At 43.5% G+C, this 13,652-nt stretch overlaps 1 protein-coding gene across 8 annotated transcripts in view; it reads left to right on the top strand.

Annotated features, from left to right (window-relative positions):
• Positions 1–11,192, top strand: part of ABCC5 (ATP binding cassette subfamily C member 5) — a 43,030-nt gene extending 31,838 nt beyond the window's left edge. For all 8 annotated transcript variants that reach the window (XM_005484873.4, XM_005484872.4, XM_014265486.3 and 5 more), the window contains 12 exons: positions 183–329; positions 633–762; positions 1,314–1,467; positions 1,573–1,701; positions 2,052–2,238; positions 3,175–3,264; positions 5,513–5,702; positions 6,423–6,582; positions 7,004–7,082; positions 7,673–7,786; positions 8,834–8,998; positions 9,668–11,192. In XM_005484873.4, the coding sequence (XP_005484930.1) occupies positions 183–329; positions 633–762; positions 1,314–1,467; positions 1,573–1,701; positions 2,052–2,238; positions 3,175–3,264; positions 5,513–5,702; positions 6,423–6,582; positions 7,004–7,082; positions 7,673–7,786; positions 8,834–8,998; positions 9,668–9,769 (1,647 nt within the window). In that variant the 3' untranslated portion in view covers positions 9,770–11,192. The remainder of the gene's footprint in view (positions 1–182; positions 330–632; positions 763–1,313; positions 1,468–1,572; positions 1,702–2,051; positions 2,239–3,174; positions 3,265–5,512; positions 5,703–6,422; positions 6,583–7,003; positions 7,083–7,672; positions 7,787–8,833; positions 8,999–9,667) is intronic.
• The last annotated feature ends 2,460 nt before the right edge of the window (positions 11,193–13,652 follow it).

The following is a 13,652-nucleotide window of genomic DNA, read 5'->3' as shown; positions in this document are numbered from 1 at the left end:
CAAGTCAAGCATCTCTGCCAGGGAAAAGTTTCTGACATATTCAATGGTCACTGAAGTGGTTTAAAGAAGAAATATCAAATACAGTGGGAGAAGACGAGGCAGTTAAATTGTACCACAGGTAATGCATACATCATGCTTTATCCTTGTCTTAACCAACCTCTGAAATCTTGTATTTTCTGCAGAACACCACGGTGACTATGGGAAATGAGACTGTCATAAGCAGCAGTATGAAAGATAACCCTCACATGCATTACTATGCTGGCATCTATGCACTGTCTATGGCAGTTATGTTGATCCTGAAAGCTGTTCGTGGTGTGGTCTTTGTAAAGGTAGGTGCCAGTGCTGGTGTTTGTCTCCTCCCTACTCCTGCTTCTGCAAATTGCTGTCACTGTGGTTCTTTTGGTCATCTCCTGAGAGACTTTTGAATGAAATTCAGTCATGGATTGTAATGTTTCTTCAGCCAGCTCTTGAGTTTCTGCTAAACTTCTGCCCAAATTAATAGCTTCCTTCATGGGCTGGAAGCACAGAATGCAGTAAAACCTCTTGTGGTTGGAGAGAGAAACAGTAGAATATTTGGGTGGCAGGAAGGCAAGCACTGCTTTAAAGCCCTGCAATGTTTTCTGCATTGTCAGGGAACTCTCAGAGCATCCTCAAGGCTCCATGATGAACTCTTCCGACGGATTCTGCGTAGCCCCATGAAGTTCTTTGACACTACACCCACTGGGAGGATCCTCAACAGGTTTTCCAAAGACATGGATGAAGGTATCTCTCACTGTGTGTCCTGTAAATCCCACATTCAGACCTCCCAGTTAAGCCCTGAATACTCTCCAGTCTGTTGCTGTTGGGGTGATTGTATCCTGTGTCTATTGCCAAATGTGCACTCAGAATAAACAAAGCAGGAATTGGGATATACCTGGGTTATGATTGTAGAAGGCAGCTGATAGCTCAGGTCTGATCATTCACTTAGGAAGAAGGAAATGTGCTGCTGCTCTTGTACCGCCAGGCTGCACATGAGCTCTCAGCAGGTAATGCAGGAGCAACTTAAAACATTGGGAGTGAAGGTGATGTGCTGCAGAGGTGATAACTGGGTCAGAGTTACATCATGTAAATATTAAATTATTCCCATGTAAATGGGAATAATTAGACTGCCAGTAACTCAGAAGGTAAAAACATCCCAATGAAAATGTATTTTTTTTATTTGAATAAACTAAGAAATCCCTGTGTTTGTTACTGAGGTAGAACTGGAATTGATTTCTATGGGTTGTTTTAGTTTGCTGTACTCAAGATCTTCCTCTTTCCCTCCCATTTCCCAGTTGATGTTCGTTTGCCGTTTCAAGCAGAAATGTTCATCCAGAACGTCATCCTTGTGTTCTTCTGTGTGGGGGTGATTTCTGGGGTCTTCCCCTGGTTCCTGGTGGCAGTGGGGCCCCTCATTGTCCTGTTCACCGTTCTGCATGTTGTGTCTAGGTAAGTGCACCACACTTTGGCTGAAAAGGTACTTTCACCTTCAAGTACAATGTAGTGGTTGCCATATGGTTCTGCATGAAACTCAAAGTGTTTCTTTCCTTCCAGAGTCTTTATTCGAGAGCTCAAGCGTCTGGACAACATCACACAGTCTCCATTCTTGTCTCACATTACATCTAGCATCCAGGGTCTCTCCACAATCCATGCCTACCACAAAGGACAGGAATTTCTGCACAGGTCAGTCTAGATATCCATCTGGGAATGGTAGAGCACAAAGCTGAATGCAACAGCTTCTGGCATTCAGAAGGATTTTATTACTGGAGTCTGATGGATCATTGGTTCTGTGACTGAAAGTTGCTTTTCTGGGGAAAGAAATTGGGAGAACAGAAGGAAGGGTAAGGGAAAACTGGGAAGAGCAGTGGTGGGGAAAATTTACAAACCCTGCCATCATGCTTTGGTTTGAAATTTGGTCGGTGATGAGTCTTCCCATCCTGAATCCTGATACTGGAACAGGAGTTTAAGTAGGTGTGATATTTGTAGACCATCAGGCTCATGGAGTGCACTAACCTTTGCTGTGTTTGTTTCAGGTACCAGGAGCTGCTGGATGACAACCAGGCCCCGTTTTACCTGTTCAGCTGCGCCATGCGCTGGCTGGCCGTGCGCCTGGACATCATCAGCATTGCTCTGATCACAACCACTGGCCTTATGATTGTGCTGATGCATGGCCAGATCCCTCCTGCCTATGCTGGGCTGGCCATCTCCTATGCTGTGCAGGTGAGTGTGAGCACATACTGTAATACTTAATTTCTCTTTTAATGTAGACATTGCTAATGAGCAAACAGCATCCAGCGCTGGCTCAGAGGAGCTGCAGGGCTCCGAGCGCTCTGTTGGAGCTGCTCTTTGGCCTCTTCTGCCTCCTTGTGGTGCCGAGGGGAAATCACAGAGCTTGGACACCTCATACGTAAAGCTGTTGCTCTTGGGAAAAGTTTCTAAGCTGCTGGTTTCTCAAGGGATTCATAAATTATGGTGATTTTAAAATGAACTATTTAATTAACTTGTCTTGAAGACTTTAGTTATATGGTGCCTGATGTCAAGAATATCAAATATCATAGAATTCTTTAGGCTGGAAAACAGCAGTAAGGTCATTGAGTCCAACTATTACCTCAGTAATGCCAAATCCGCCCCTAAACCGTGTCCTCATTGTCCACATCTACACAACTTTTAAATATTTCCAGAGATGGTGACTCCACCACTCCCCTGGGTAGTCTCGATTCTTGGCAACTCTTTTAGTAAAGAAATATTCCTAACATCCAATCTGAACCTCCTCTGGCAAGACTTGTAGTTGTTTCCTCTCATCCTGTTGCTTGTTAAGTGGGAGAAGAGAGCAAATCCCACCTGGCTCCACCTTCCTTTCATGGAGTTGTAGAGAGTGATAAGAGCCCCCTGAGCCTCCTGTTCTCCAGGCTGAGCTCCCTCAGCTGCTTCTCACAGGACTCCAGACCCTTCCCCAGCTCTGTTGCCCTTCTCTGGACATGTTCCAGCACCTCAATATCTGTGCTGTAGTGAGGGGCCCAAAACTGAGCACAGGATTCAAGGTGTGACCTCACCAGTCCCAAGTACAGTCACTGCCCTGATCCTGGTGGTCACATTCATCTCTTAATTCATTGACAAGTCACAGCTCTAAAAATCTGTGTTCTTTCACCTCTTCAGCTAACAGGGTTATTCCAGTTTACAGTCAGACTGGCTTCAGAGACAGAAGCTCGTTTCACCTCAGTGGAGAGGATTGACCACTATATCAAGGTAGGACTGCATTCAGCTGCCTGTTGTGAAATTGTGTTGTTTGTTACATTGCTGACCTCAGCCATAGTCTGCCCCGGTGCAGAGTGTACGTTCCTGATCTTGGAAGGGCACTAAAGCCTGTGCTGTAACATTGCAAAGTGAGTTTGTTTTGTGAAGCACATGTATCAGCACTGAGGGGCTGAATGGGCCCAGAGCTGGTAGGTAACTAAACTTAGAGGCATTGCTGGGTTTACATAAGCTATTGGAAGTTTGCTGCCACTCACAGTAAAGAGTGGAGTGTGTGAAAGGGGTAATTGGGGATTCAAAACATTATTTTACAGTGAAAGGATGGGGTTCTGGCATCCTCCATTCCAAACCTAATGGAATTCCTTCATTTAAACACAGATAACTGTTTATTACTTTATCTACAAGTAATTCCACTTCAGCCAAATAAGCCTACTTTTCCACAGCTGTCTTACGTAACATATTTCTGTATGCTTGAAAAGTCAAGGGAATGCTCTTACTGCAAACATGAGAAATGTGCTCAGCTGAACATGATAAATGTGCCAGGCTAAATGCTTAGCAAGCTGCTCTGAATATCTGTAACCCTTTCTTTGTAACTGGGATTTGTGTGTGCAGAACTGGGCATGGGTCAGTGGGGAAAGCATATCCAGGAGAACGCTTCCTACTGGGTCTGGTGTGTGAGGTGAAAGGCTTTTCTATTTAATGTTTCCTGTGACTCAGAGGGAGATACATTTATTTATTTATTTGGTAAATCTGGGCTATTTAGTAGTTGGCATTTGTAGCTTTTTTAAAAGTGTGTGGATTTAATCTACAGATTAAAAACCAGAGAAGACAAAAGCCCCAAACCTGTCCACTCCCCCAGTTAAATAAATCCTCTGCAGGCGTCTAAGTAGAAAATTTCTGCATGTGGAAGACTTGGTGACCACACAAATTGACAAGTGTGCTAAATATTGTGTCTCTCACTGGGCTGAGATGGGTTTATCAGTCAGGCCCGTAGTGGCAAAACCTACAGTTGTAGGGCTGTTTGGGGTTTTTTAATTTATGTCACATTCTGTATCACGATCAAGGAACAGTATCTGTGATTTTAAAAAGTTTGATCTCTAGACACCCTTTAATGAAACTGTAAAACTGCTTTGAAGCTGAAATGAAGTGTGGGTGGCCAGTGAAACACCATTCAGGTCCTGGGTCTTACCAAGGCCCAGGCTTGGCTTTTTTCAGTGGGGGCTCAAGGTTGCTGTTTTGAGCACCAAGCTCAAGGAATGGGAGCACTATCATAGCAGATGGCTGTTTTTTCTCTCAAATCCCTGGTGTACAATTAATCTGCCTCTAACTAGATGCTGCAGATGCCCACAGCTGCCATCCCTGTGGGATCTCTCTATGGTCAGTGTAGGAAATGGATGTCTCTAGAGGGCAATTTATTATCTGTTCCAAGTATTTATATCAGAATGAGAAAAATCACACTCCAGAAATGCTGTTTTCTAGCATTATAGCATTTGTATTTGTAGAGATCTCTCTTTGTAGAGACTATGAAGGAGTTGTCATGGCCTGGTTCCGTTACATGAGGTGAATCCCATGATGGGATTGCTGCCATTCTTTGAGGGTGCTTGTGCCAAGTATGGGAAAGTGACCTTGACTTCACTGTAAACATGCTATAAAGCCTTGTGTTTGGCTTTCAGAGGTTCTGCTTTTCTGTTTCATCTATGAACTGCTCAGTAAGGGGCAAAGTGAAATAGCAGAAGTGATCAGGCTGGAAAGGACTGAGTCAGTGATTCAGCAGCACAGGGGAACATGAGGAGGAGAAGGAAGAGGGTGGCCTTTAATGTGTTACTTGGCCATTCTCTTCTGTGTCAAAATCAACAGTGGTGACCCTGATATGGCATAGCAAATGAGGCCTAGAAATGCACCAGATTTTGCATCAGCCTTTGGATTGCCATGAAACTCAATAGGATTGTGCTGATGAATAATAGGCCTAAAATACATTTTGAATTCCATTGATGAAAACCACTGTTGTATAGAAGGACTGATGTCATTACTGAGGCAACAGGAGGGGAATTAACAGTGTGGTCAGTGTAATACAGCAAACTTCTGAACCACTGGGCCCACATCCAGCCAAACAGCTCATCATGAAGCTGCCATAAATGATCTGGGCTGAGTCTGAAGGGAAGACCTGCTGAAAGCTGTAGCTGATAATTTTCCTTTGGTGCTTTCTTTACTGGAAACTGAACTTCTGTATTTTTGTTAAAAGACACTTTCCCTGGAAGCTCCTGCTCGAATTAAGAACAAAACTCCTCCTCTGGACTGGCCACAGGAAGGTGAAGTTGTTTTTGAAAATGCAGAGATGCGGTACCGAGAGAACCTCCCTCTAGTACTTAAAAAAGTGTCCTTTACCATCAAACCCAAGGAAAAGATTGGCATTGTGGGGAGGACAGGCTCAGGTAAGGAAAAACACAAAGCAGAGTTAAATTATTACTTTCACAGGATGGATTGGGGCAGTCATATTGGCTCTCCTGTGTTTAAGTTGGTTGCACAGGAGGGGCTGAGCACTCTGTCAGTGGAGGTTTCTGTTCATGTCTGTACATAAGTAAGATCCCTGTTAATAATAGTGAAAACAAGTTTCCATTTAAAGCACAGGGATATCTATCTACTATGCTTGAGCCAGTATGTTGATCATATTTAATTCCCCAAACCACTGACTGGCACAGATAGTGCTTACACTGTGCTCATTGCAGCTTGTCTGACTCTCTTGAAAGATTCTGTACTGATGCTGCAGGCAGGTTTGGCTCTGAGCCATCTCAGAACTCTAATGTGAAGAATCCAAATCCCTGTTTGTGAGATGACTTAAATCAACCTCAAAATGAGTTTCTAAATAAGTAATTTATATTGCTGTATTGGGTTTTCATGGCAGGATTTTGGCAGTGGGGTTGGGACAGCACTCCAGGCATTGCTTTTTTGAGGAGAGATTAGGAGCTGCCCCCACAATTGCTCACAAGTTTAAATGCTGAACCTCAGAACTTCCCAGACCATTGCTTGCCAGGACTTTTTTGGTATTTTAAAACTTTTCTTAGATGTGGACAGCTTTTAAAATGATTTCTCATCTGAAAAACCGCTATGATTCTGTAGAAACAGCAGTCATGTTTTTCTTGTCTCATTTTTAGGGAAGTCTTCACTTGGAATGGCACTCTTTCGTCTTGTTGAACTGTCTGGAGGCTGCATTAAAATTGATGGAGTGAAAATAAATGACATTGGCTTGGCAGATCTTCGGAGCAAACTCTCCATAATCCCTCAGGAACCTGTGCTGTTCAGTGGCACTGTGAGGTTAGTGAGGCCATAAGAAGGCAAGAAGGGACTGAGCAGTCTTTCTGCTTGTACCTGAAATGCAGTAGGTGCCTGGTGAGGTGGTAGCTCTCAGACATCCTATCTTCTGTTCTAGTGTTGAAACAAAAACCACAGGTGAAAGATTTTAGCTAGCCCAGTGCAGCACTGGGTGTGATCACACTTTATGGAAGTCTTGCTTCCCTTTATATGTGGTTGAAGTTTTAATATCTTTATCTTCTATCTCCACTCTTGTTTTTTAGCTTTTCTAATCTCAGTGTGCTAGGAATATCTGATTTCCCTGGCAATGAAACTGTTAGTGGAAGGCCAGATGGGAATCACCTGTCTGTATAAATCAGCACACTGTTGGTTTGCCGTTCATTGCTGAGTTAAAATTCTCCTTGTTTTCTGCTTCCCCTTCCAGATCAAACTTGGATCCTTTCAATCAATACAGTGAGGAACAAATCTGGGCTGCTTTGGAAAGGACTCACATGAAGGAGTGTGTAAGTATTATGTGCCCTGGGAGATGGATGTTTACATTTGACTTCCAAAGCAACATCATCTGTTAGTGGCTACTTTAGAGGTCGTTATCTAAGCTTTCTCTCTGCGTTTCCTCCCTTGTTCTCTATGCTTTATTTGACCTTTTTTTTCCTTTTTCCCATGATTTTATTTGACTGCTACCTTTGGTTTTTTAGGGACATACTATATTCCGTTTTTTTTAGTATCTAGAATAGCAGAGTGCTGTTTCATCACAGGGATTCTTAGGGTGTTAAAACATTTCAGGTGATATTTTTCTGTATGTGCCTGAGGTGTGCATTCTACATTTCCATTTATTTGTACATGTCACATGTGCAAATTTATACTGAACTTAAAACCTGCCCTTTGCAAGGCCTTGTGCAGTAAGTCTTGCTGCCATGACATTTCCAGTTCTTTTTCATGTAAGTCTGGTGGCAGGTATGGCTATGGAACATAGGCTGCAGAAATTCCTGCAAGTTCACTCTTTTCCTGGTGACAAAGATTGTCAGGAGATCTGTTTGTGTTTATATGATGATGTGCAGTGCTCTAAAATTTTTGCCTCTTCTTTCCCACACAGGTTGCACAGCTGCCTATGAAGCTTGATTCAGAAGTGATGGAAAATGGGGAGAACTTTTCTGTTGGAGAGAGACAGTTACTGTGTATAGCCAGAGCTCTGCTGCGTCGTTGCAAGGTGAGCACAGCAGGAGAGAAATAGAGATACCAGAATGATAGGATGGAACAAGCCTTTTTTTGTGCTGGATTCTTTGTCTGTCAGAGGAATCACACCAGTGATTATTGCAACCCAGAGAGGTGTAAGGTTAAAACAAACAGGAAGATATCTGTAGCCAGCTCCTGCTATGTCCTGCCATTGGAAAGGCATTGCTTGTAAGTGCTAACAATAGTGTGTCAGACAATCATTTCTTCAGTGTCCTGTTCGTGGGGAGCATCAGATTCTTCCCCTCTTCCACTTTTTTGTGAATATGAGCCAAGTGTTTTTCTTCTACATGGTGCTCTGCTAAAATGTGGTCTCCAAGTGGAGTTTGGGACCATGCTATGCCAGTCAAGTGAAAGATTTTGCAGGAATGAAAAACAATCAATTACAGTGAAAAAGGACTTTTGGATTGAGAGTGATAAAGATTCTGGTTTAAACAACTTTTTTTCTGAAATGTGACATATCATAATATTTTAGAGTTCACTCTGCATCTGTTTTTAAAGTCAGACTACTCAGCAGAAGTCACTGCTGTCTCTGCAGTACCTGCACAAAGCATGTCCAGTTCACCTTTGACAAGAAATCAGTCCAAATGAGTTTATGTCGGAGGGGAAGAGACTTTTTACCCAGTGTAAAAAAGCTATTAAGCCTAGTCAGTATTGACTCATTCCAGGAGGAATGGCACCACCAGGGATGTGTCAAATCAATTTACTGGTAAAAATTCTGTTGGAGATTCATCTGTGGAATATAAAATTGAGAGTAGTGGAAACTTGAGGCCCAGGTTATAACCCACATGTAGCCCTAGGATGTGACAATAAAATGTCATCCATAGGCTTTGTTGAAGGCAGTTACTTAGAGGAAGCTGAAAGGGTACTTGTAAAACCTGCATTTGTGCCCACAACTCTGTTAGCGTTGCCAGTTGTGACAACGCTTGGCTGTGGCCATTCTGCCCACCCTTGTATGTATTTTTATATTCAGAGAGGGAAGGTGTGACCATGGGTAACAGCCAGAATTCTGTGCTGCTTTCAGATACTGATCCTGGATGAAGCAACAGCTGCTATGGACACAGAGACAGACTTGCTGATCCAGGAGACCATCAGAGAGGCGTTTGCAGACTGCACTATGCTAACCATCGCTCATCGCCTGCACACGGTGCTGGGCTGTGACCGGATCATGGTGCTAACACAGGGACAGGTGAGCAGGGAGGTGTCTGCTGGTGCCACGTGTGCAGGCTGAACTGAGGGAACAGCTGCACTGCAGGGCAGAAAATCCTCTGTTCATTCATATCCTTGGTAATAATAGTCCAGTAGAACCAGTTGCTGCCTGGGACAAGATCAAAGATGGCAACATTTTTTTTTCACACTAAGAAAGTACTGTAAAATAACAGTCTGTCTTTAAAAATATCTTTGAGGCTTCCTTTGTAGGTTAATTCTGAGATGGGTAATAACATAAACATCTCTGCTGGGGCTCAGTGGCAGTTTCCCATTACTTTCATAAAGCCCTGTGCCATCAAGCACACCTATGGCAGATACTTCACCTATTTTTCAGGCTTCCATTTGGGAGCCATAAACAGTTAAATGCAAGAACGTTGGCCTTCTCTAGAAGGCAAAACCCCATAGCATCTGCCTCTGCTAGAACTACCAGAGGTTGTATCCTCTGGGCTAGTTTCAGTTTTTTGAGCCAGTTTGAAGTGTTCCAGGTTACAGTATCCTTAAATGCAGGTGCTTTTCACTGCCTCGTGTCTCACCTAAAGATGAATGCTGTGTTTTCCACTCTTTACCATCATATCACAAGTCCAAGGGCTGGAAGTCAATTCTCTGCTGAGTTTTACTGACATGCTTTACCTGCCTTGTTTGGTTTCAGGTAGTGGAATTCGACACCCCGACTGCCCTTCTGGCCAACGAGAACTCGCGCTTCTATGCTATGTTCGCTGCTGCAGAGAACAAGGTTGCTGTCAAGGGCTGAAATTCAGGGCAAAGTCACTTTAATTTTGGAGAGCTACACTCCCTGCCTGTGGCAGGCCAGCTCTTCCTCCTCCTCGCAGATTATTGTCCTTTCATCGTTTAATTTTTAGCACAATGTGTCAAGCCAGAGAGTTTTTAGAACCATGTCAGAAGAACCCATGTTTTTATTATGTATTTATTCCATACTACTAATTTTTTGTTATTAAATGCACTCTACAAATGGCTCAGGGAGCCATAGTTATAAATGTATCAGAGGCCTATAATGAAGCTTTATACATGTAGCTATATCTATACATAATTCTGTATATAGCCTATATTTACAGTGGAAATGTAAGCTGTTTATTTTATATTAAAATAAGCACTGTATTAATAACAGTGCATATTCTTTTCTATCATTTTTGTACAGTTTATGGTACCAGAGATCTGGCTTTATTGGGCTGTATCAGACAAGGTTTTGTCTTTTACAGTTCGTCTTTTCCTAGTGCCGGATTTTCTGCGTGTCTGAGTGGAAGTGAAGCTTTGCAATAGTGTCCTTTATTGTCACATCTTTGTCTAGCGCAGCAGAGAGGAGCTCTGTGGTGTAACTATTGCATTGTAATTTATCAGAGCTAGCTGGGCCATCGCTGATGTTCACCACGGCAGCGGCTGCTGCTTCCCATGATGCTTTTCCAAAGCAGGGTTTTTAGTGATCTGAATGGAGAACCACTCCTGGGTCACATTAAGGCCTTGTATTTTCTCTGTGTCCTGACACAGTATTTCTTACTGTATCAGCAGAGTTTATTTTAATGCAAGCAAGCCCAAGCTCTTCCTGCTTCGCTGATCTAACACAACCAAAATTGTACTGTTTGTGGAATGATCTGTAACAAATTAATCATAAGGTTCAAATTGTACCCTGTATGCTGGCAGGAAAGCCTTTTCAGAGTTGCTTCAGCTGACTGACTCTTTATCTTGAAGCTGCTGCTAACACTCCTCAGAGGTTTAGGTTGGCTTTCACTGGCATGGGTAACACTAACTCTTTGTTCTGCTCACTTAAACTAAGATTAATCAACATGGATATTTCCTGTTTCTTTCTTGCACACTTGTTAAGGAAGCAGTCCTCGACCCCACATCTTCTGGGACCTTAGAGGGGTTCCTGTTGATCAGGATGTAACACTGGTGTAGGACATGGTTTTCTTACTGTAAATGACCTACCTCAGGTTACTGGGTCCTGCGTAGTGCGTTGCCATGATCACTGTACACCATCCCTGTTTTTGGGACCTGTGGCCCGGGGGACACAGTTGTTCCTGTGATAGCTGTGACTTATTGAATGGTCAGCGTTGCATGTCTTTGTCAACTTGGACATTTTGTAGCCTTAGCATGTTTGCAAAATGTCTCATTGAGGCAGAAATCTGAAAAGTAAATAAAACTATTTTGGGTTTTGTAAATTTTTTTGGCTTAAGTGGTTTGTTTTGAGCACATAAAGAACTCTGCACCTTTTTGAGCCTTGGGGAGCAGGTTTGCAGGCTTTTGTTTTTTTTTTTTCCTTTTGTCATGCATCACGGTCTGATCTTTCTTCCTGCAGAGTAAAGGTGTTTCTTTAAAAGTGTAGTGGGTGATTTTTGTGCCCTCCAGCATGGGGGTAGCCTGCAATACATGTATGTTGAGTATTACAGGGAGTAATAATTTACAGTGCAAGTATTCAAGCCAAGTAGAAGGGCTGAGGTCAGGTGGAAGGCCTTCTAAGGCTCAGATTTTCCATTTTCTTTATCTGAAATCACTACTGTTTATAGAGTGACATGACTGCAAAGTCACAGAAGGAAGCATTTCTACCTACCAGTACCACAGGCAAATTGTGGCATTAACAGAGCTTGCAATGTAGCTTGAAGTAGCACAAAAAGTGTTGTTGTGGTTGTTCTTAACTCATGTCCAAAGCAAGAATTAACTAGCACAGACCTTACCCTGCTCACAGGCCTGGAGTTTACCCCATGGACTTCAATATTTCCCTTGAAGGAAATGGGCTAATGTACCTGGTTCTGCGTGCTGCTGGGGTCAGTGTGTGGCTTCACTTGGCAGCTAAGGCTGAGCTAATGGCAGTCTAGGCAAAAGGGGAGCCATCCTGATCTTATCCTCCTTCTTCTTCCAGGCTGGGACTTCCTCTTCCTTTCCCGATGCCAGCAGTGGCTCTTGTGTGGTCCAGTTCAGAAAGCTAAGTTGCTGAAAGCAGGAAAGCTGTACAAAGGAGGAGACAGGAAGGCACCACCCGCAGGAAGGGAGGTGAAGTGAGGCTGCTCTTTTCAGTAGGTGCTGGCTGTAACAGTAGCATAGGTGTGAGAGGGAGCTGCTCAGCGATCTGCCCCAAACCGCTGCTCCCAGTTACACTCTCCTAAAGAGCTGAGTCTTTGCTGCAGCTTTGGCCAGCTGAAACAGCTCAGCAAGGTGTCAGACAAGGGTCTGTGATGGAGCAGGTGAACGGTCACCTGTGAATAGCAGGATTAGCTCAACCATTTTGTTAAACCTTAGCTGCAGCACTGTTACTTTGGAATTAAAGACAGAGACTGACAGAAGGAAATGTTCTTTCTGTTGTGATCACTTCTGCTCTTCATTTGGCACTTGTGTCACAGGTGTACTGAAGTGTTGATGCTCACAGGGGGAGCTGTAATTTTTGAACTGACTCTCATCCTGAACCACAGGAGCAAGCTGAGGCCTGGCCAAGGGCCCCGTCGCTGAAGTGGAAGGAAGAAACATTAATATTCACAAATCTGACTAAAGTATCTGTATTGTTGGAGCATTCTGCAAGAGGCTGATGATTGAAATGTTCAGGAATTGCATTCTGCTTTAGAATTTATAGTATGATATCCAGAGAAGACTTCATCCTATGAGGAATAGAATAAGACACTGGGATTGGGACAGAGACTTTCTTTAAAGAGATCCTACCCAAAATAGCATGGAGATAGCACATGCTTCTGTTCTGGTTTAATATCAGCTGGCAACTAAGCCCCACACATTCCTGTGGGATGGGGGAAAGAATTGAAAGGGTGAAAGCAAGAAAACTTGAGAATTGAGATCAAGACAGTTTAATAGGGAAAGCAGAAGCAAAACAAGGTATTAATTCCCCACTTCCCATGGGCAACTGTGTCCACGAAAGCAGGGCTCCATTTTGTGTAATGGTGACTTGGGAAAACAAGCACCATAATTTTGAATGTCCCCTCCTTTCTCTCCAGCTTTTTTAATGCCATATGGTCTGGAATATCTCTGTGGTCAGTTGGGTCAGCTCTCCCTGCTGTGTCCACTCCCATCTCCTTGAGCACCCTCAGCCTCCTTGCTGGTCAGATGGGGAATAGAAATGTCCTTGGTTCTGTGCAAGCCCCCCTCAGTAACAGCTATACAACATCCCTGAATTATCAACACTGTTTTCAGCACCAGCCCCAAACACAGCCTGATACCAGCTACTGTGAAGAAAATTTACTCTAGCCCAGCCAAAACCAGCACATCTTACAGCAAAGGCTGTGGCCCAAGACCAGCAGGTGTGCAAAAGGAGAGAGATTTGCCTGGGATAACTGGTTATTGTATTGTTCTCTGGAATTTTCATTACATCAGTTTTGCTTATTCTGTCCAAACATTGTGAGTGCAGCTGAGCCTGATTCATTATCAAAAGCTTAGAGCCTCTTCAAGAGAATGTGTTCTTCCTCATCTTATCAGTCTGATGAGTGGACACACTGCACTTGCTTGGGACTTCAACCAAAGCACAGGTAGGATTCTTCTGAAAGCACTGTGGGGTTAAAGTGTAGTTGGATTGGTGTAATCAGGCCCTAAAGTTGTCCTGGCTTGAGCACCTGAGGACATTTCACCCTTATCTGTGGTAAAGGTCATGCAGGGTCAGATCCTGAGATTGCTGGGGCTGTGCT

Source organism: Zonotrichia albicollis, chromosome 9 (assembly GCF_047830755.1).
Source record: "Zonotrichia albicollis isolate bZonAlb1 chromosome 9, bZonAlb1.hap1, whole genome shotgun sequence".
Taxonomy (NCBI): Eukaryota; Metazoa; Chordata; class Aves; order Passeriformes; family Passerellidae; genus Zonotrichia; species Zonotrichia albicollis.
The sequence above is the reverse complement of the archived record's forward strand: the minus strand, read 5'-3'. Positions and strand labels throughout refer to the sequence as shown.